The sequence below is a fragment of the Arachis stenosperma genome, chromosome 6, assembly GCF_014773155.1.
Source record: "Arachis stenosperma cultivar V10309 chromosome 6, arast.V10309.gnm1.PFL2, whole genome shotgun sequence".
Taxonomy (NCBI): domain Eukaryota; kingdom Viridiplantae; phylum Streptophyta; class Magnoliopsida; order Fabales; family Fabaceae; genus Arachis; species Arachis stenosperma.
Window position 1 is genome coordinate 106,352,932 of NC_080382.1, and position 24,101 is coordinate 106,377,032.

Sequence of the window (24,101 nt, forward strand, 5' to 3'; positions counted from 1 at the left end):
GAAGGAGGAGGACAACCTACCTAGACGGAGGAAGGAGGCTACTCTAGCGAGCAACGACGAAATCGGCAGCAACACGACAACGTTCTACACGATGCAAGTTTGTGGTGATAGCGGCCAGTCCACGCAGTCGTTGGAGGCTGTTGGTGGTGGCTGGCGCTAGCGAAGAGGCTACCAGAGGTGGTTTGGGGAGGGAGAGAGAGAGAGAGAGAGAGAGAGAGAGAGAGAGAGAGAGAGAGAGTTGTCTTCCGAAATAAGGTGGAGAGGACACACGATACCAATTTAGGGCCCATTTTACCGTTGAATTTACCAGCGGATAAATCTGACGATAACTCATTGCGTATGACAAAACATTGTGTTCCATTAAGTGAGATTTACCAGCGAATTTATCAAAATACACCAAATTTCCTGTTTTTCCCTCCAAATATCACTGGTACATTTACTAGCGGAAAATTTAATCCAACGATAATGTCTTTATCGGATGAATTTATTTTCTGATCTGCCGGTAGATTCGTCGCTAATAGCTGATGCTAAATTTGACGGTAAATTCAACGATATTCAACATTTTTCTTAAAGTGGTGGTATAATGATGGTGGTGCAACTGTTTTAATTCTAAAAGTGGTTACAGTAGTGATGCTCAATATTTGAAAAAGAAAGGATCGTCAAGATTAAAAGGTTGAAGATAATAAAAAAAATAAGAGTAGTTTGACCGTTTGGATAATTTAATTAAATTTTTAACAAAATCAACAAAAATTTTTAATGATTTGACATGTTTGTCAAACAAAACTAATCTTTTATTATTATAATATTGTTTTTATTTTTATTTTTTTAGTCGATTTTAGTATTATTCAAATCTTTTATAATTAGAGATGATTATTTATTCATTTTAAAAATATTATAAAAGAGATATTTTATTAAAAGTTATTAATTTTTTTATAGTTTTAATACATTAAATGTATCAACATTTAATATGTCTATTATAATTATTATACTATAAGATGTGATGTATATCTTTAAAACACACGATAATTAAATCTTATTTTTAATGTAGTCTTAAATACTTGTTATTAAGATTTTTTTTTTGTACTTCCTCTCACTTCATTGCATCCAAATCTGATCCACAACCCCAATCACCATGCTCCGCTTCACCACTATACTCTCACTGTCACACTCAATCACATATTGCCACGTTATCTTTCTGATCCCTGACGTCACGAACTCCCTGCGGCTCACTTACACATGATCATGCTCACCTCAACATAAATTTCTTTTTTCGACTGTACCTTACATAAAGATACATACACAGAAATACTTAAACACAAAACCCCTCTCTCATTTTTATTTTCTTTCTCTTATTTATTTTTATTAATTTTTCTCTCTCCTCTGTAGAACTGAGGAAGCTTTGGTTTGGAGAACTTTCAGGGACTAAACTCAAACCGAAGCTCAACGAAGCTCACGCCAAATCTTCAAGACTCATTTCAGGTATGTTTGGTTCATTTCTTAGCTCTAAACCCCAAAGTTTTGAACTTCTCAACCTAATCTCGTAGCTCTCGCACCCTAATTTGAAAATTTTTTATGCCGTTTTTGAAACCTCTTGATCTGATCTGAGCTCCGAGGAGGAATCTTCGATTCTCCCCAGAATTATGATGTAGAATTTGCATTTTCGAATCTCTCCTTTCCATTTCGTTTTTCATTTTCATTTCCTTCAGGTTGGTCGTGTCGCTTGTTTTGTTGTCGTTGAGATTTTTCTTTTGTTTAATCTGCGTGTTTTTCTTAGGTGGGGGGGGGGGGGGGTTTGTTTGTGACAAAATTTAATGTTTCATTTTCGTCCAGCTCAAACTTAACCTTTTTTCAAATTCATTTTTTTTTTTAGCATTTGCCTAGTTTCCATGTTGTTCTGTTTATGATATCTGAATCTGGATATGCTTGCATGTTGCGGGAATGTGTTGTTCTTCACAGTGTTGACTCGAAAGTTTGTATCTGTTTTTCTCTTGTAGTGTGATTCTGTACCGGGTTTGTGCTGTTCTACCATTTCCTTGATTTATCTGAACATAGCAGAGATTAAAAGTTGTTAGCTTCCTCTTTTGCTCTTGTTAGCTGTGTATACTGAAACTGGTGGGTTCTGAATCACTGCTACTGAATCGTATCAATGGAACACAATCTAGGTCAAGGCAATGTTCCTCCACCGGGGTCTATTGATAAGTCTAGGGTTTTGAATGTTAAGCCACTGAGAACTCTTGTTCCTGTGTTTCCTTCGCCATCAAATCCCTCTTCCTCTTCAAATCCACAAGGTGGAGCACCCTTTGTTTGCGTTTCTCCTTCTGGTCCTTTCCCCTCTGGCGTTGCGCCGTTTTACCCGTTCTTCATCTCCCCAGAGTCGCAGAGGCTATCTGAACAGAATGCACAAACCGCACAAACCCCGGCTCCTCAACGTGTGGGCCCAATATCGGCCGCAGTTCCGATTAATTCATTTAGGACGCCAAATGGAGATGTGGGTTCATCACGAAAAAATAGCAGAACTCGTGGACAGTTAACAGATGAAGATGCCTATGCTGAGGTGCAGGACGTTGATGCTGAAGATGGAACGGGGGAAGGGAGGCGCACTAAACAGAAGAAACCAAGGGGACGGCGTCCTGGAGGTACTGCAGTGGTTGATCTGGATCAAGTGGCTAATGATATTCTCAGTTCAATTAATCCTATTGTCTTTGATGTTCTAAAACAACCTGATGGTAGTAGGGATGCAGTTACATATACACTTATGATATATGAAGTTATGCGAAGAAAGCTTGGACAAGTTGAAGAGACATCAAGGGATATTGCTGGAGCAAAGCGGCCTGATCTGAAGGCTGGCAACATTATGATGACCAAGGGGATTAGGGCAAATAGCAAGAAACGTATTGGAGGTGTGCCTGGTGTTGAAATTGGGGATATCTTCTTTTTCAGATTTGAATTGTGCCTCGTTGGATTACACTCTCCATCTATGGCTGGAATTGATTACATTGGTTCCAAAACCAGTCAAGAGGAAGAACCACTAGCTGTCAGTATTGTCTCTTCTGGAGGATATGAAGATAATGCAGAGGATGGTGATGTGTTGATTTACAGTGGCCAAGGTGGGGCTAATCGGGAGAAAGGAGCAAGTGACCAAAAGCTTGAAAGAGGTAATCTTGCACTGGAAAAGAGCTTGCATAGAGGTAATGATGTGAGAGTAATTAAGGGTTTGAGAGATGAAGCACATCCAACTGGTAAGGTATATGTCTATGATGGCCTTTACAAGATCCAGGATTCGTGGGTAGAGAAAGCAAAATCTGGTTTCAATGTATTCAAATATAAATTAGCTAGGTTGCCCGGGCAGCCTGCAGCATATATGATATGGAAATCCATTCAACAGTGGACTGATAAAACTGTAACAAGAACTGGAGTTATATTGCCTGATCTTACTTCCGGGGCAGAAAATCTACCTGTTTGTCTTGTGAATGATGTTGATAATGAGAAAGGCCCTGCATATTTTACTTACTCCCCATCTGTCAAGAATTTGAAGCCAACTGCCCCTTTGGAATCTTCTGGTGGATGTTCTTGTACTGGTGGATGCCAAGCTGTCAACCATAACTGTCCTTGTATTCAAAAGAACGGAGGTTATCTCCAATATTCTGCAAATGGGATGCTTGCTGATCTGAAGTCTGTGATATATGAGTGTGGTCCTTCCTGTCAGTGCCCTCCTAATTGCCGGAACAGGATTTCCCAAGGTGGCTTGAAATTTCGTTTGGAGGTGTTCAAAACTAAGGATAAAGGGTGGGGTCTAAGGTCTTGGGATCCTATTCGTGCAGGAACTTTCATATGCGAGTATGCTGGGGAAGTCATAGATAATGCTAGAGTTGATGAGTTTAGCAGTGAAAATGAAGATGATTACATTTTCGATTCTACTCGTATTTATCCGCAACTGGAAATTTTCCCAGCTGATACTGAAGCTCCAAAGATCCCTTCCCCTCTCTATATATCAGCAAAAAATGAAGGGAATGTGGCTCGGTTTATGAATCACAGCTGCTCCCCAAATGTATTGTGGCGTCCAGTTATACGGGAAAATAAGAATGAATCTGATCTCCACATTGCTTTCTATGCAATTAGACATATTCCTCCTATGATGGAGTTAACTTATGACTATGGAACAGTTCTTCCTCTCAAAGGAGGCCAGAAGAAAAAGAAATGCTTTTGTGGGTCTGCGAAATGCAGGGGTTACTTTTGTTAGTTGTCTGATGAGTTTTGGATGAGATGGCACCTGATCAATTAGACTAAAGGATAAGGTTAGTTTCCATTGTTCTAAATTACTTCAGCATACCGAATAAGTTTTTATCTTCTTCATTCCTTTCTCATGTAGTTCATGAATGGTGATTAAGGTTTGGCTTTAGTTGTGTATTTACTTTTGACATTATGGAGTTTGCAACCTTGATTATTTAATTTCCCAGTCTGTATTGGTAGTGCCTCTCATATATGAACTTACAAGATAGTTCTAATTATAATATTGAAATTCAAAAGGTGGTGTATCATGTATGGAATTTTGAGAAAAAAGATTGGTTAAGTAATTTGGATGAAAAGAAATATAATCTGTGTGCATCTTTTCTTGGTTGTTTAAATTGAAGAATATTTTCATATCTAATCCAACTTTCATACTGAGGTAATTATGTCACTATTCCATCCTGTTGCATTCATTGATATGATAATTTGTGTTTATATTATTATTATTATTATTATTATTATTATTATTATTATTATTATTATCTCTTGATTGATTATTTATTATTATTATTATTATTATTATTATTATTATTATTATTATTATTATTCCATCCTCTCAATTTTTTTTATGCACATCATCTAATTAAAAAGCTCAAAAATCAAGATGCTCAAACAAACAGGCCCTCGTTATAAAAATGATTGACTTAAGAAATTTGGTAAGCCTAGTGTCCCACATAATATGTAGGGATGAACTTTAGATTTTAAATTTGTAAATCGTCAGTTCGAGAACTTTTTATGAGACAGACTGATGGGTTATAGGAACTCTATTTGCAAGGTTATTGTGGTAGCCAATTTAAGAGTCAGAATTACTTTTAAGACATGAGAAAGCTATGGGAGAAGGGTTGAATATTCTGAATTCAATTGATGTATGACTAATGCTTAGTCTTGCTTTGATCATTTTTCGATAACAACCATAAATTGAAACCCAAGTTTGTTCCCTGACAAGTGATAATTTGAATCTTGAATGCCAAAAATCCATCTTTATGGATTACATCTGCAGACTTATGTATGCATGATGCAAATGGCACTATACTGCTGAGTGCTGACATGCTTAATAATTGAAAATTAGTGATGAAAATATATGAAGTTATTCAACAATGGATGTAGTATAAAGAACATTTGCTTTGAGTCTCTTGATGCCATATTTAACAAGTGTTAGGTAGCTTTGTTTTGAGGTACTAGGACAGAGACTGGGAGAGACTGGGAGACTGGGACTCGGGATCATGTTTGTTGGTCCAGAGACTGGTACTAAAATTTTAGTCTCTTTATCCAAAATTTCAATATTTCAGTACTTCCAAAAAGTGAGGACACAGAAGATTGAAATTTTTGGAGACGGAGACTAAAATTTTAATAACATTTTATATCTAAAATACCCCTAATTCAATTAATTAATTCCAATTTTATCCTTTGTACAAATTAAATTAAAGCTTTATTCTTATTTCAATTTCTGTCTCTCACTTCACACCAAACACAATACTGAGACTTATTTCAGTTTGTATCTCTCAATCGCTGTCTTTCTTCCAAACGCTGCCTTAATGACTTCTTTTAAACCTTTTTCATTTATAAAGATAATCCAGCTTTCACATTTTCTCAAGAAAGAAATGTCTCACTTATGTCATGTTTTGGTGTTTCTCAGCTCTTGCTGTGGCAGAAAGAAGGAAGAAACTTTCAGTAGACTACATGATGAACTCGTAGACGTTTTGGTTATCCATTCATCTTGTGAAGTATGGAATGTAGGAAGATGTTAGAACTTAGAAGACAACTTATTCCTTTTTGGCAATTGTAGTGAACGGCATTAGAAATATCAGGTTATTTTCTTACTAATGTGTTGAAGTTATTAAAAAAAATTAACTGTAAGACACAAGCTTTTTATGTAATTTATTTTCTTTTCTCCCTTTAGATTGCTGTTTTTATTACTCTTGGGAAGGATTTTGAGTAGGGCTTTTTGTCCATATTGGTAAGGATGAACCTTGACATGTAGCATTTAATTATTTAGTCTGTTGCCATCATTTTCATGATATATCTTTCTATTCTATTTTTTGGCATATGCTTGGCATGTTGATGATTTACTCCCATAAATAATGTGCAATTTGAATTTTATAACTACATCTCTTGATGGATGGTTTTTTAAAATGTTGGGCTCTTCCGCTGGAATAGAAATCAGTAGACTATAAAAAAAGAACATCTGAATCAATGCATTATGATGAATTTTGATTTGGTTTGGTTTTGTTTTTGTTTTTGTTTGTTTATTTTTTTATCTTTTTTGTTGTTGGTGTTTTGGATTCTTTTTATATTTGATAGGACAATTATGGGGTTGTTTGATCCGTGCAATTGACTCTAGTTAGTAGAACAACATAAGTAATATTTATTTTTGATTTGACTCTTTTTCAATTTAACCGTGGATATTTTCTCACAATTATGTGTGCTCTACTGCTCTTCACTGTATATGTTCCTGATTTTTTAAATAAAGCATTAACAGTAATACTACATAATCAACTGGTTTTTGTAATTAAGTCCAATCAAAGGGACTTCATTTTTTTTTCTTTTTAATCCTCTGGTGTTAATTTTTTTTTTCCTTCTTTTTTTCTCTTCTCTCTTTTTCTAAGCACAAAATTTTTTTCTTCTCTTGTCTTCTCATCTCTGTTTTTTTGTTGATTTTTTTCTTTTATCCCTCTATTTTTTATTTCCAAATTCTCATATTCTTCTCAAATGTTTATTTCTTTCAATTTTTTATTTTGTTCAAATTTCATTAAGAAAAAAAATTCATTTAAACCTTAATTTTGAATTATACATAAATATAATACAAAATTAGTACAGAAGAAAAAAATACAAAAATTATTTTGAATTATGTAAATATTTTTTAGTTGAATAAGACAAGAATAACACAGAAATATCAGTTGACTAATACAGAAATTGTTTTACTTTTTCAACTAAACATATGATTTCATATAAGAAATATCTTAGAAAGTATGAGAAATTGGTTAATGTTAATTTAATTTAAATGTAAGAAATAAATATTGATCACTAATATTTGTATTTTAATTATATCATGGTTAACACCAAATTATATAGGAGTTCAAAAGGCCATTGGTATACTTCGTTTAAGATAATAGAACTTTTTATTTAGTTATAAAAATTAGATTTTAATTTTGACATACCTTTGCCGTAAAATTTTATAATAAATATTTGTAGTTTATACAGGTAAAGCATTATTTTTGTTTCAAATGTTTGGATAATTATCAATATTATGTTTTGTCTTATTTGTGTCTTAAATATTTTAAAAGTGATTTAATATTTTTCTATCACTTATAAAAATTATGATAATATTACGTAACCAAGTTATTTTAAGTAATCAAGTTAGTCTAATATAGAATTTGATTTGGATACCAAACATAGACATTAGACTATTCGATTTCTTCCCCTCCGAATCTTACTATCAAAATTGATGTTAGTTGTCCTTATACACTACTTTAAACTTATTATATAAATAGACATATAGTTAGATATAATGTAAAGTTCTTTTATATGGCAGCCTTAATATTCTTTTTAGTATTTATTATTTGCAGAAGTATGTCCGTAAAGGCGTAAACCAATAAAAAGGGACGAATACTGTTTTTTTTTTTTTTAATTCGTCAAACTTATTCAATTATTAACTAAAATATCACTTGTCAAATTATACTACTTTATTATCAAGCAACATTACTCTACTATATCTTATCTACCATAATAATTTTAAAAACAATAATGCTTCATGTACATCCGTATAAAATAATATTTAATTTGGTTTTTAAAATTTCAATTACTTCTCTTTAGTTTTTAAATTTTGTGAATATAACTTATATTAATCTTTCGGATAATTTTTAACACATAAATGTTAACAGTATGATGTAAATAGTTAGATGTTATATTGGATTATATAAAATAACGTCATTTTTGTTTTGACACTCAAATAACCCAAAAACAAATATCGTAAATAGTGTTTATTAAAATTTTTCTTTCCAAATTAAAGTAAGTGATCCGGCGTCGTTTTTGGACTCAAAACAATGTCGTTTTACCAGTTTTCGTGTGACATCTGACTATTCATGTTTGCGTTCCGTCAACATTTATGTCTCAAAAATTATCTCAAGGACTATTGCAAAGTTTGAATATTAAATAGAGACAATTGAAATTTTAGAGACTAAATTAAAATCTACATATAAATTCAAAGACCAAATTGAGTATTAACTCCTCCATATATACTAAAAATTAGTTATTAAGTTAACCACTATCTATTTATTTATATTTATACATATTGATTCTTATATTTTTTATTAAATAATAAACTCCTAAAATAATTGAATCTGTCATAGTATAATAATCAAATTCGTAATAAATGAATTTTAAATTTATTTACCGTAGTATAATATGAAAATTATGAGATACGAAATAAATATTTTTATACGCAATAATTAATTAGTCACTAAACTTTTTATGTATAACTAACATGATTGTTTCAAAAATTATAATGTCAAATTTTAAAAATCTAAAAGTCGAACTAAGTATAAATCATAATTCGGGAGTAAAATGCATTTAATTTTTCTATTCAGTGACAATTTTCACTTAAATCAAAATTTAGGAGTAAATCACAATTTTTCCTAATTTTTCTGTTATGTTATGATTTTCACTTCTTAATGTTTTTGTTGTTGTTTATTTTGTTTGTCCGATATCTTAGGTTGTTTTAGATTTGATCTGTTCATAATTTTGTACACGATTCGAATCACACATCTATGATGATTGATGAGTATTTTGTTACTATACAGATAAATTCGCTTCGGTCCTCCTTAACATGTAAATAATCCAAATCCATAGAGATATTATGGTGTGATTACATTTTTTTATCTACCAAACGTATGGATAATTGGATAAACACCCAGTTAAATAAACAAACCTAAAATCTTTATTTGCATGACGTGCGTTTTTAAAACAGTTGGTAACACTTGCGAAAATGCCGGTTAAGTTTGAAAAATTGTTGGAGCATTATTGGTTTCATGGAGAGAGAGCAAGAGAGAGAGAAAAAAATGGAAAAACAAATAGAGAGAGAAAGTGTGGCAAAAAAGAGGGTGAAAAAAAAAAGAAAGAGAATGTAAGAAAACAAAAAGAAATCGAAGGAACCTCTGAGAAGGGACATTCAACTCCCTTCTCCTTGTTCCTTCTACCACCCTTCCCCATTCATTGTTCATCTTCCTTTATCAAATTAGTTCTCCCTCCCAAGAGTGGTGAGGGAAAATTGAGAAAAGGAAAAACGAAATTGAGGAAAAGAGGTAAAAAAAAAGAGAAAGAAGAAGCACAAATTTTCAACACGTGCAATTTTAACAGTATTGGAGGAGATGATTATTGTATTTGCATAAGGAATAGAAGAAAGAAAGAGTAATCAAAATCAGATCTAGGTTTGGGAAAAAAAATACCAAAAACAAAAAAAAAATAAAGAAAGAAAAAAGAAAAATTGATTGTGTTAATTGCATTGCATTTGTAATATGAACAACAATACCTCCAATCAGAACATGGTGACTCCTTCCCCTTCCATAGCCGCCTCGGCCGAACCTCCAAAAACTAAAAGGCTTTACCAAGTTTGGCCAGGGAACAATGTAAGCATTTTTATTGTTATCTTAGTAATGTTTTTAACATTTTAACGTAGACTTGTTTTTATGTTGGTTCCTTTTGATTGTGATGTAGTATCTTTCGTTCTTTTTATGTTTGTTTTTTATGCAAATGTAATTTTTTATTTTTATGGTGGTAATTTTGTTGTTTTCTATCATAGTAATAAAAGAGAATAGTGTTTTTTTTATGGGAGTTGTATTAGTGAAATAAGAATGACTTGGTGTTTGAATAGGAAAACACTTGGTCTAAAATTTATTTCTTAAGAAAGTTTAAACCATTTTCAATTTTGAAGTGCTTTATAAATTAGCAAAACATAGTAGTGTATTGACACTAATTATCTATATGGCTAAAACCATGCTAAAGTTCAGTATGAAGGCTAACGCTAGGTAACTATGATTTGTGAAGTTAGAGAACAAAAGTTGGACTTATGAAAATTGGTATACTTTTACAAGAAAAAAGCTAGATATGTAGGTAGAATATGATTTTCATCTTTGAATGGTTCAAGGCATCGTCGTTTTCTTCATAAACTGCCAATAAAAAAGAGGGTGGTCAGTCAAGGGAATTGGTTCACTTAATTGAAGGTGAGTTTTGAAGAAAATTGAGTAAGAATTTGGATAGAAAAAGTGATATCAAATTATTCATCTTTACCATAGACATATACAACTTAAATATTTCTTTCCGAAACAATAGATTTCTTGAGTTTCTTGTTCCAACTTTATTTATTCATTTATTTTTGGATCAAAGTGTTAATTGGTGCTTGAGAATAGAAAATTGAGAACAAAATAAAAGGAAGATTGAAAGAAAGTTGATTGGAGACATCTATTTATTAGTCTTTTACATTTTATAGTGGCATATCTATTTAATACATTTATCTCATACTTTTTCATCTTTGCAAAAAGACCAAAACAAAGCAAATAAAAACTTCACAGAAAAATAATATTTTTTTCTTTTTTAAATGACCTACTTTAGTTTAAATATATCTAACACATACAAATTACTAATTTAATAGTGTATGATCATTGTGTGGCAAATGGATAAAAAGTATTTAAAGAATAAATATACTGTACTTTCGTAATCCACCTTACAGAGCCTTAGAGTCTGAATCTATATGAAATACTATGTAAAATAATTTGTGATGAAGCTTCTTTTTTCATTTTAGAAATTTCTATGTGGTGGAAGGTTAGTCTTTGGTCACGATGCATCGTCTCTATTTTTAACATCGTTCCTGATTGGAGGTCCTGCAATAACCTTCTGTATAAAAATGCTAGTAGCGTTGAAACACGGGCATCCTATTGCTAGCCAGCCTATACTGATTGGAGCAGCAGTTCTCACAATTTTGGTTGGTAAAAAATATATAAGCTATTTTAATCAATGAAAAGTACTTGGCCTGCTTATGATATTGTAAATATGATTCTTCATTGTTTGACTACAGGATTTTATTTTTCTCTTCCTGACATCCGGTAGAGATCCAGGAATTATTCCGAGGAATTCACGTCCACCTGAAGATGAAGCATTTGACCTGAGTACACCATATCTTGACTGGATGAGCAATAAAACCCCTAATGTGAAAATACCCAGAATTAAAGATGTTAAAGTCAATGGTATGACGGTGAAGGTGAAATTTTGTGACACATGCCTATTGTATCGTCCGCCGCGTGCTTCCCATTGTTCTATCTGCAACAATTGTGTGCAGAAGTTTGATCATCATTGTCCCTGGGTTGGTCAATGTATTGGATTAGTAAGTTGTCCACACCATCTCATAGAAATCAAGCAAACTTTTATTATCTATTTTGGAAAATTAATGTCTCTCTTTTTACTTTTATTGGTAAATAAGGTAAATTAATAAATTTGTAGCAAGTTAATTTAGTTTGAATTTCAAATGCTACAAAGAGGAATAATATTTGAACATATATTGGGTTAAAATATAAAATAGGACAGTATATGTCATTGTCAAGTGTATTGTTGAGATAAAAAGGTGTTATATATATTTATGAGAGATGTTGAGTTTGGTGATAATATTGTTGAGATAAAAAGGTGTTATGTATATTTATATGAGAGATGTTGAGTTTGGTGATGATTAGTAGACATAACATTATTCTACTGAAAAATATGTACAATAGTTCAAGCACAAAGTGACTCTAACATCACTAATTTTGGTCATATGATTTAAGAAAGCATCCATCTAAATAGAAAATACAAATACCTCTTAAAAAGAAGCCAAGTTTTTCATTTCTAATAAGTATCCATAAATATCTACATGTCGAAAAAAGAAGAAATGATCTGATTTGCAAGGTTAATACATGATTCAATGTTATACCAATTGATTCATCCTTTGAGAAAGCTTTATTTTGATGCAAGATTCAATACTATATCACTTGTCTCATCCTCTGTAAGCTTTATTTTGATACCTTTTCACATACTTTTGTTTGCTTGTTAAACTTTTTTTCTTGCATCATTTTATTTTCTTTTCACACTATATCATAATTTGGAAAGACAAGTGCTAATTTTTGCCATATTACTTAATTCAACTTTACTTTACTCTATATTTTCAATCCACTATCTTTATCTTTTTCCAACTTCCTTTAGTAGAATCTAATAATTTTACTCATATTGATGTTTTGCAGCGCAACTATCCATTCTTCATATTGTTCATATCATCATCAACTTTGTTGTGTTTGTATGTTTTTTCATTTTCTTGGGTTAACCTTGTACGGCAAAAGGGTAGCTTGTGGTTTGCCATGTCACATGATTTCATATCAGTTGCTCTCATTGTATATTGCTTCATAGCCATCTGGTTTGTGGGTGGACTAACAGTTTTTCACTTGTATTTGATTTCGACCAATCAGGTAATCTCTTTCTCTATCTCTATTTCTATTTCTAGTGTTCTATTTTGTATTATTTCCCCTTCCATTAGTTCTTTTGAGAATCCATAGGAATATTTCTTAGTTTATTTCTTACTTTAATTTATCATTGTCTGGAAAATTTTAAAATTGGCCATTAGTTACAAACAATGACAAGGATGTAATGGATGACTCAAGATATAAACATTGTACATGAGAAATTCTTGTTGTATATTTAGTTAGGAAAATCCAAGTCCATCTTTCGTGTTTAATCTATATATTATTAAAGTTGATTCCTCTATATATTTTCTAATGTGTGAAGTTACTACATGATATATTTGTAATACATTCACCTTTTGTTGGCATTTTTCATATTACAGACAACTTATGAGAATTTTCGGTACCGCTATGATAGGAAGGAAAATCCATATAGAAAGGGACTAGTGTCAAACTTTAAAGAACTATCTTGTGCTAGAATCCCAACTTCATTGGTTAATTTTAGAGAGTGGGTTGCCGAAGAGGATGATTATCAAGATGAATCCTATAGGACATATAATTCAGAGTTTGATAAAGGTTTTGTAAACCCAAAACAAAAATTTGACATGGAAATGGGAACAATGTACGGCAAGGATAGTATGCGAGTTCCTAATATTCTAAAGGATTTGGATTATAGTGGCATTGATGATAATCTAAAGAAGAAAGTAGGAGCAAAAGATGGTACATTTGATATTTTTGTTCCTGCTGATCAAGATCTAAAGTATTCTCAATGGAAACCCAAAATTGCACCCAATGCAAACATTGGAGAAATTGGAAAGCTATAGCTCCTTCGGGTTACCCTACATGGGATTACATAGGTACCATTTTGATTTTAGCTTTACTCTCTGTACATGTAAAAAAGCATGAATCATACTTACCTCTAAGATTTGGTGAAATTTATCAACTTGATCTTCTTTATTAATAACTTGAACAAATAGAAGGATGTCCTGGCAAATTTCACCTAAACTGCGTAGGCGATTAGTGTTATTTCTCCATAAAAAATACTCTATATAATTCTTATGTTTGATTGTTTAAATACAAGAAAGAGAAACAAATAAAGTATTTATAAAATTTCATAGTTATTTCAAAAGACTGAGGACTTGAACAATTTGGATAGCAGTTAACACCTACTTGTATTTTTTGATCTTTTTGAGTGAAAAGTAATAGCCAGTATATGTTGTTGTTTTATTCCAAGAATAGATTTAATGAAATACCAAGATAAGGGTAATCTATCAGATTATGTTATTTGCAGTTGTTGTTAGTCTTAACTGATTCTACGGCTAGGATCACCTTATATTTTTTCAACTATTTTTTGTGCAGATCCAATTGAGCAATTTCTTGAGAGAAAAATGTTTATAGACAACAAATTTTAAGGTTAGGCTGCTATTTTTTTTTTCCAAAGAAAGGGGTGGCAATTAAAGGGTAGCTATGGCATGATTTTGTAATGAGAAGTTGTAAACAAATGTTAATATTTCAAATGCAAATTCAGATTTATTTTTCATTCTACTCAAAGATGGAGAAAAGTTTCGCAAGCTAAGTTACAAAAACTTAGCTCAAAACATGTTCGTCAGATAACACTGCAGAAGGAATGGAGACTCACATAAAAGAATAATGAAGCAGCTATATTAACGTATGATGTGTGATGCCTATTCTTTCTTCTTTATCTCAGCAAAATGTGGATTATAATTTTTTTTTTACTGCAATCCATAAATTTGTGTTTTCTATCTAAGCATGCTCTTTCATTACTTGTTATAGTAAGTCGTTATTACATTACACTTTGTATATTACAGAACAAATGCATCTAAGATAATGATATCCATTTCATTAGAAACAATTTATTAGCCTTGCTAGTAATATGTAATTGCACACATGAATCAATTAAATTCTTCAAGGATTTAACTTAATGGATTAGTTTCTATGTTTTTCTAGAGTAATATATCTAAACCAACATTTAAAACTTTAGGATACAATGCATAAGTGATTTTATGATTATTTATTTATTATTATTATTATTGTTGTTGTTGTTGTTGTTGTTGTTGTTGTTGTTGTTGTTGTTGTTGTTGTTGTTAAATTCTATTTATAAAGAGTAATAATGAGTTTCCAACTTCTAAAATAGTAGAAATCATTTTGTTGCAGCAACGACGACAATGAAAAGGAAAAATCTTCATTGACCAATCAAAGAGATGAGATAAAGGATTCAAGAGTAGGGTTTTAAAGTTCAATTCTCAATCGTATTAGAGTTTCATTGGCCGTAACATATTCAAATTTAATTTGTAAAGATAAGAAAAATTACATTGTAATGATAATAGATAATGTTGAATTTGAGGAAAATGACAATTCAATACATTTTTAATTTTTTTTTTGGTGTTATTCATTGTCGACACAATATAATGAGTAAATCCTTTTGCATCGTAGACTTCTCAAAGAGAGAAGAGTAATGACCAAGAAACTCTTATACTGTTAGTGTTCGAACCTCTAACTAAATGTTTAAGGAACTCTAACAAAAAAAAAGAGTTGAGTAAACTACAATTTCTATTTACGAAAATTAAAAACGTTGACATATCTATTTATAGAAAAAGAAAATTACTATTTGTACCCATGAAACATGAGTTTTATAAAATAAAATTATTCAAACACTAAAAAATCACATAAAAATCCTAAATTACCCTTATTATCATCCGTATCATCCTTTCCCTCTTCACTAACCACTCCATCATCCTCATCTGCTCATCACCTTACTACCACCACCACCACTAACATCCGTTGTTGTCCTCTTTCCGCCGTGAACATCCCTCCTTCTCTTCTTCCCTGTCTTGTCCTTGTCGACCAGGGAACCTTCGCACCAGCCCCTGCTTTGCCGCCGCCAGCAACTCTAGAGTGGCAGTGCCACCTTTCCTCTCTTCAACTAATGTGGCTACCTTTTCCTCATCATTGAACCAGTGCCACCGACGGGCCACTGCGCCAGCCGCCACCACCACGGTCCCTTTTGCGAACCAAAACCGCGGCGAGCTTTCTCTCTCTCTGTCTTTCTATCTCTTTCGCCATTTAATTTAAACCATCGAACCCTAATTCACTTCTCCGTCTCCTCTTCTTCTTCAAGAACCAGAGACTTCCAAAACACCATCACATCCCTGCCATCATCGCCGTCCGCATTTCCAGCCGCTAGAACTGTCGCGAACCACCGTCGTCTACACCATCTGCGACGAACCCGAGCCACCCTCACTGTTTCAGTCATTGTTTCTCTTGGTCCAGACCACCGCCAGCGAGCCACTCACTAGTCTTGCACCTCCTCTACCGAACCCTAACTCAGCCCTTATTCTCACGATCTCTTCTACTTCAACGAGCTGCTGGCGATGTTACCATCATCTGTAGCTAACATCTCTCTCGCTGAAACAGAACAAGTTTACCCCTGCCTCTCAGGGTTTAGCTCAAATGAGGATTGCTCATTTCCACATAGTCTGTTTGAGTTTGGCAATTAATTTGTTGCAGGAACATTAGGTGGTAGCACTATGTTTTGAGTTCAATAAAAAATTGAAAACCATGATGATAAGGGTAATTTGGGATTTTTATGTAATTTTTTAGTGTTTGGATAATTTTGTTATATAGAACCCATATTTCATATGTACAAATGATAATTTTCTTTTTCTATGGGTAGATATGTTAACGTTTTCAATTTTTGTGGATAGAAATGGTAGTTTACTCAAAAAATTTCAAAGAACTCAGAACTCGCACACGTTATCATAATTCATTGAAAACTAATCAAATCAAAACACATAATAAGAAAAAAAATCACAACATAATATATAATAAAACATTTAGTTAGATTCTCGAAGGGGGATTCAATTAGTTTGAGATACAGGGAGGGGTAGGGGTTGGAAGTTGCAACAACGTGGACGAGATCCTAGAATATGGATTTAAGAGAAGTATAGGCATTTAGAGTTAGAATTATTCTCCATATTTGTGAACAACTTACTGGAGGCTATTTCTCAAAAAAAGATATTCTATTTGTTCAAATAGACAAGAAAGATAACTATTATCTACCTTTCAAGAAAATATATACCAGATAAGGTATACTTGTTTGCTTTTACTAGATATATAATTGTTGGTACGAATTTTAACCTATAAAAAAATTCAATTATGATTTATAGGAGTTTAGGATATAATTGATGGATCAGATATTTAGCTATAGAGAAATTCACTTTCGACTATAATAGGAATGATAGTCGAAGTCGAGGACTTCATAATTTAAAATGAGTTGAGAATCAGGTTCGAAACTAAATAAACCACGTAGTTAAATGTGAGCAAAATGCAAGAATGTAGAGTTTGGAGACCATGACAAGATAGAATGTGGGGAGTCCACTATAAAGATTTTTCAGGGTTAAGGCAAAATTATGACTTGAGAAAAAGGAATAACTAGGTCACGGTCAAGATTTTTCAAGAGCAAGTCTATCCTTAAGGTCTATAAATAGAAGAAGTTTAGAAGGATAGAAGGGACTTCAATAGAAAAAAACACCAGATCATCATAGAAAATCCTGCAAAAAAATTCTCAGTCTCAGTGACGTAACGGAAGGTCATGGAGTGTAAGTGCATGTGAATGTATGGAGTCAACCTTTTATTTATTTTTTTATTGTTTTTGTTTCTTTTATTTCAAATTTATTTGCTCTGTCATCTCCAATTTATCTTGTTCAAGCACACTAATTTCTGTTTACTTTAAATCTCAATTATTTTATTACTTATTATCTTTGCTTTCATTATTCTTGTTTAGTCAAGTATTTCATTTCTTTTAAACTTCAACTATATTATTTTGTTTAGGTTCTATCTATTTTTTTCGATTCGACATCTAACTTAGTCGAATTTAATACATTTTTCTTTCTTGACACAAAACTAAGTAATTTCCGGATCAAACTCACTCTATCTTTAGAGGAGTCGTAACTGTTTCCTGAATTGAGATCTTGATACAATTTTGATTCGACACCCTTTCGAGATTACAAAAATTAGGTGAAATAAAATTGGCATGTCCGGTGGATCCCTGGGTTAAGTCACGGTGTCAAGCTGTGTATGCAATTACGTAGTAATAAATTAATAATGTCCGATAGAGCCTCGACTTTGACTGATACATCAAATAATAATATTGGGGATTTCACGAGAGGCCCAGAGACAGAGGTTCTCCCATCGACTGGAACCTCAAGGCAAAGGATGAACCCAGTTGTCATAGAAGAAATCTTAGGGTTGTGCCTGTCACATGGCCTCCATATGGGCTACCCCCAAATTATTCTTCACCTATAGAGAATCCTAATATGGGGTATATAGGAGGTGCTACTACCACAAGATATAACCCCTTGTACAATCCAGTACCGCGTCCTCTAGGTTATCCCCCTAATGGGGATATATAATTATAATTATGGCATGGTAAACTACAATGTCTACCAATACTTGATGAATAATCCTCCGTATTTAGGGTCAGTATCCATACCGCAATCTACTTCTATGATGCCAAATGCCTCTTCGACACAAGGCACAGGGGTACCTAGGTTGCCCAGGAGAGACACGTACCTCAATTTTTTTAGATATGTCGAGACAGATTTATGTCGAAATATCATCTCCTAATACAGTCGAATCCTTGGCTGTGTATAGATAGCAAATCGAGAATAGCCATCATGATTTAGTGAATATGCTTACTCAGCAGATGGCTACCGTGCTAAACCCCATGATAGAAAATAACAATGCTAGAATATAGCAAGTTGCTCAACGAGTCGATGATATTACAGGAGCAACCAATCGACCTTTTGTACCACCCTAGGCGGGATGCACGTTAATAACCCCTCTGATACTAAATAGGGGAGATGGCCCAAACAGGGTATTAAATGAGGCTAGAAGAATAATGCTGCTCAAACTTATGGTAAAAACATTATCCAAGCTGTCAAGCAAATCTTGAATAGAGCAGGGTTGAATATAGGAGTGACAAATTCACCTAAATTATCTCCTTTTCAAATTATGTCTTGCAAGCTAAACTCCCGAGGGGAGTTAAAGCTCCTAAATCCCTTACATAATTTGCTAAAAAAAGTGAAAAATTGACTATAGAGCACATTGCCGATATACAATCGACATCTGTGAGCTAGCCAATAATGAATACGTGAAAATGAGATATTTTCCTTCTTCACTCACAAAAAACGCTTTCACTTGGTTTTCAAACTTGCAACCTAATTCAATCCATAATTAGGTTCTATTAGAAATGAGTTTTCATGATCAATTCTTTAGGGGTGAAATGAAGGTGACTTTGTCTGATTTATTCATAGTAAAGAGAGAGAAAACTGAGTCGATCGATGATTATCTCATCCGGTTCAAGAATATGAGAAATAAGTGTTTCACTCCTATTCCTGAACTTGAAGTAGTAAAGATGGCTATCAAAGGGCTTGATTTTAATATCCAAAAAAAATTAGTGAATCAATAATTTCTCGACTTGACTAAGTTAGTTGATAAAGTACATTAAATCGAAAAGTTAAATAAAGAAACAGAGGAGCTAGAGTCAAACAAAAGGAAACCTTTCTTTAATAAAAAGGTGAATTTCATTGATTGCATGAGTAAGGAAGAATCGAATAATGATTCTATTTTTGTTGCAGAATTGAAAGGGCCTCCTTATATGTGTTAATCTCTTAATCGGTAAATGATAAGACCCCTTTGTCAGGGGAAAGAATTACTCTTTCGACCTAACAAAAGCTGAACAAATTTTTTATATGTTGTTAAAAGATAAGTAGCTTATACTCGCTGAAGGGAAAAGAATGTCATCTATTTCTGAAATTAGAAATAAAATATTTTGAAAATTTCATCAAACTTGTGGACATTACACTAATAATTATATTTCTTTCAGGGACTTAATACAAAAAGCTATTGAGGATAGTCGACTGAAATTCGCTGACAAACCTGAGATGAAAGTAGATTTTGATTCTTTCCATGTCACGTCGAACTTTGCTGAAATAGAAGACGTGGCCTTCTTAATTAACATGGCTTTCATCGAACATGTAAGAAAAGATTATCAATTTGAGCAGGATATTTTCGAAGCAAAGAGGTATATTTACCCAAAAGCAAGAGAAGACTTGTTGGATTTTTTGCTAAGGTAAAGAGAGGAGGAAGAAAATGTGATTACATGCCTTCGCTGCAGTGCCTTATGCGACACTTCAACTGCTAAGGCTTTCGACTCATACAAAAAGAGTAGAGAGCGTGTTTATCAAGAGGAATTAAGGCAAGCTCTACTAAATTAAGGAGCCAAAGGTCGAGATTCTGCAGATTCTCCTGTCAAACACCAAATACGCACTATGGTGATAGTCGATTAGAAACCCCAAGGGGTGTCAAGTTAGACTAGAATTCCTCTATCAAATGTGTTGAAATAAATGGGTACAAAACAATGCTCAAAACTACTCTAAGAACAATAATTATAATGTTCATAGAGGAGGTTTTGGAAATTGGGCTAGAGGCTAGAAAAGAGGTGTCTCTCGACGAGAAGCAAGTAGAAGAGGCAGTGGTGAGCAAGGTCTCAACGCAATTTTCAAGAAAGAGCTCCCTTCATTCCAAGAGTTGTAGCTCAAGCACATAATACTTGTGTTGATACACAGGGGCCATATCTAGAGTTGATTAAGGAAAGTAAGTCACCTCAAAAACAAGAACAGAAGGGAGAAAAGAAAGAAGAAGAAGAAGCACTGACAGAGAATTTCGATTTTGGTTTCGAGGATGATTTGGATGTGATATTTGGAGAAATTGGTTTTAGGTATGTTGCCAAAATATATGTTCTCTCTTTCAACTTCTAGGGAAACCTTGAAAGGCCTTGAAATTGTCTTGAAGGAGACTGTGATGACATCATTCCAAGAGATGAGTGCCGATTTATCAAAAATGGTATGATTAAAGAAGGATTGTTTGAAAGACCTGATGAGATCACCAAAGATTATCTTCAACCGCTGCATATTAAAGCAAAAGTCGAAGGATTGGTAATCAATCGTATATTGGTTGATGGAGGAGTGGCAATTAACATGTTGCAAGAGAGCATGTTGCCTTTGTTCCAGAAAATAGTCAAAGATCTGGTTAAAATAAACTTGGCTGTTATTGAATTTAATGGTAAGTTGACAACAGCCCTCAGAATGATCCCACTAAGGATTAAAGTAGGAAGTATTGAACGACCCACAGTGTTCATACTGGTGCCTACCAAGGAAACCTTCAACATGTTGTTGGGAAGAGACTGGATCCATCGAGTAGGGGCAATTCCCTTGACATTGCATAAAAAATTAGTGCTCCAGGATGAGGATGGAAGAATCGAGAAAATTGAAGTTGGCAATAGCTTCTGCTATGTCGAACAAATGAATGTCAGCCTTAAAGAATATCATACCAGTGTTCAACCACTAGATATTGATATGAGCATCTTTGACCCCACTCTTATCAAAGGTTGTTACGTAGGGGCTATGGTATGAAGCTGGTCCCTAAGGCTAAGGGGAGCTCAGCCACAGAATCTACTTAAATAAATATATCGAGCCATTGGACTGTTATGACATGTCATCTTAACGATTTGTAAAGTTCTTTTTCATTCATTTTCTTAGGTTTTAATCAAATTTCTTATGTTTTCTAATGGAATTTTACAAATAATCAAATATTTAGAGCTGGGATATTGTTTTTATATTTTCAGGAGTTTTCAGCTCAAAACAAGTAATAATCAAAGCTTTTTGACAAGAAAAACACAAGTACAGCAAAACTGTGTCTTAAGGAACCTTATTGTTTTTTTTTTCATTAATAAGTGAACTTTGTTCATAGAAAAAGACATTCGGTTCCTCAGCATAATTTCTTTTCATTAATTATTTTGCGTTCCTTCATGGGTAAATAATCCATTTGTTAAAGGGTTAGGAGCTCTGTTTATGTTTTCTATGGTTCATTAATCTAAGTTTATTTTATTTTGAAGTCTTGCATTGATCTATTTTATGATTGAGTTATTCATTCTTCATTTGGATTAGTAGTATTGGAAGGTATGCTAGTCCCTCTTGAAAATTAGTGAGTGAAAATTAGAGAAAAAATTAGTAAGGTCTCTCATATGTGTAATTTATTTGCAAGAGTTTTCATAATATGTAAGAGAGTATCATAGACTTCTTTATATATTTTGAGAGATTGTAATTTTACCACTTTATCATACTATTTTTACTATTGTCTAGGGCTACTGTTCATGGTTTGGTTAATCTAAAAACCAAACCTGTTTTTGGATTAACCAGAAATATAATTTGGTTAATTAACCAAATTAGTTTTATGTGATAAAATTGGTTATTAACCGGTTAGAAAATTCAAAAATCAGTTTTTAATTGGTTATAAAAATAAAAACTAATTTTAAAAAATAACCGATTTAAAAAAAATCGATTTTTTACATAGAAAAATTGGATTTTCAAAAAAAAAAAATCAGTTAACCAATTTGAACACAAAAGTTGTATAAAATTTAATTTTGGTTTTGGATAACCGGTTAAAAATTGGTTTTTAAAATTTGATTTTGATTAACCACTTTTTAATAATATAGATATGATTTTTAAAAATTATTTTATTAAATTGGTTAACCAAAATGTGGTTATAATTTTTTAACCGGTTAATCATAATTTGGTTATTTTATGAACACTTCTACTATTGTCTAAATTATTGTTCAATTTCATTCATTTTTCGTCCACAAATGTTAGTTGGGTTATTTTGTTCCTATTAATTCTAATACATAACATCAATTTTATGGAAATTACATTCTTAATTATTTTATCAAATTTGCATTGCTTGATATTTTTTATTATTGATAGATAATTTGTTAGATATTTTTATAAAAATTACTCAATGAATTCACAGACATACATTAATTTAGATTTAGAGCACATTTTTTTTTCAAAAATTTTAAATTAAGCTAAAACCATCTCTAAGAATATTTAAAAGTCTTGATAAGCATATCTTTTAAAGGACGTGTACATTAACAAAAAATTGACAAAATTAGAGATTAGACAATTTAAATATAATTTATATAGTTCTCTTTAACACACTATTTTTTATGAGTAAAAGCTCTTTACAATCCTTAGCTATTTATTCGATGGACATTGCTTCTCCTAACAATCATAAAAACACAAATCAGTCTCCATCCACTTTCGTATTTGTTCAATTTAGTCTCTAGAATCGGTTGACAGCAAGTCAATGCTGACGTGTCAGGTAATATCTCCTTCGTAATAGGAACAAATTGTTTCCTGAGCCATTCAACCATTTTTCTCCTCCGAAATTCTTTCTTCCTCTTCTCATCGTCCCTCTTCGCCACCGCACTCACAATCATCATCATTAATAATATCATCACCACCATTTATGCATGATGACTAATGAAAAATTTATATTTTTCTAAATTCTCTCTCCCTCCTCTCCTCCCTCTCTTTTCTCTCTATATTTTTTTACTTTTTTATTTCTCTTCACCACTCATCACTGCCACCACAGCCACAATAACATTATGAATTTCATTTATTTTAACGCTCAAACTTTACTTTTTTTTAGTCTTTATTTTTGTAGTAATTTTTTCGAAAAACAAATGAATTTTTTCTCCAAGTGACCAGTGTCTTTCTTTAGTGTGATTATGTCTTTAGTTTTTGAATTTTTGGATTCTAATGATAAAATTATTTATGACAATGATAATTATGATGAAGACGAGGAATAGTGAGGACGGTGATTTTGATGATAATTACGGTAGTGATAATTTTGATAATGATTATGAAGAGAAGGTGAGGTAGATTGGGGGTGTTAGGGTTAGGGTTTTGGAGTTGAGGGAGGTGATGGAGAAGAGGAAAAAGAGGAGGGAGAGAGAGTTTCAGAGGGATAAGAAGGAGGTGGCAGTTGAGAGGGAACGGGAAAAGCGAAGGAGGGAGATTATTGAGGAGTTCAAGAGATGATTTATCTCTATTACGAAGGAAACAAAGTCACGTAAATACGTTACCTGACACGTCAGTGTTTATCTGTTATCAACTGATTTTAGGAGCTGCATTGAACAAATACAAAAATGAATAAAGACCAATTTATGTTTTTATAATTATTAATTAAGAATGCAATATCCATCGAATAAATGGTTAAAGATCGAAAAGAATTTTTACTCTATTTTTATATTGTATTATAATCATCAAGAATAATTTGAAAGATTAACAATAATAAAAAAAACAATAAGTTGAAAGAAGTTCTTAAAAGATGATAAAAGAGAGTACAACTCCACCAAATGGTGTTATTTCAAGCTGGCAAGAATAGATTTTCCAATGAGCTATATGCCTCTAGTTTTCT

At 32.6% G+C, this 24,101-nt stretch overlaps 2 protein-coding genes across 3 annotated transcripts; both read left to right on the forward strand.

The window, feature by feature from the left end:
• Positions 1-1,289: 1,289 nt before the first annotated feature.
• LOC130935164 (histone-lysine N-methyltransferase, H3 lysine-9 specific SUVH1-like) lies at positions 1,290-6,307 on the forward strand. Of its 2 annotated transcripts, none has more exons than XM_057864758.1 (3): positions 1,290-1,479; positions 1,995-4,295; positions 5,924-6,307. In XM_057864758.1, exon 2 carries the CDS (start codon positions 2,147-2,149, stop codon positions 4,238-4,240), a length of 2,094 nt encoding a protein of 697 aa, XP_057720741.1. In that variant the 5' UTR covers positions 1,290-1,479; positions 1,995-2,146; the 3' UTR covers positions 4,241-4,295; positions 5,924-6,307. The 2 variants fall into 2 exon arrangements, with proteins under 2 accessions (XP_057720741.1, XP_057720742.1); XM_057864759.1 differs by having other exon boundaries at positions 1,305-1,479; positions 2,095-4,295.
• Positions 6,308-9,827: 3,520 nt separating this feature from the next.
• Positions 9,828-13,585, forward strand: LOC130934370 (probable protein S-acyltransferase 1). The gene is made up of 5 exons (XM_057863947.1): positions 9,828-9,911; positions 11,084-11,270; positions 11,355-11,662; positions 12,549-12,770; positions 13,145-13,585. Exons 1-5 carry the CDS (start codon positions 9,828-9,830, stop codon positions 13,583-13,585), a joined length of 1,242 nt encoding a protein of 413 aa, XP_057719930.1.
• Positions 13,586-24,101: the final 10,516 nt, after the last annotated feature.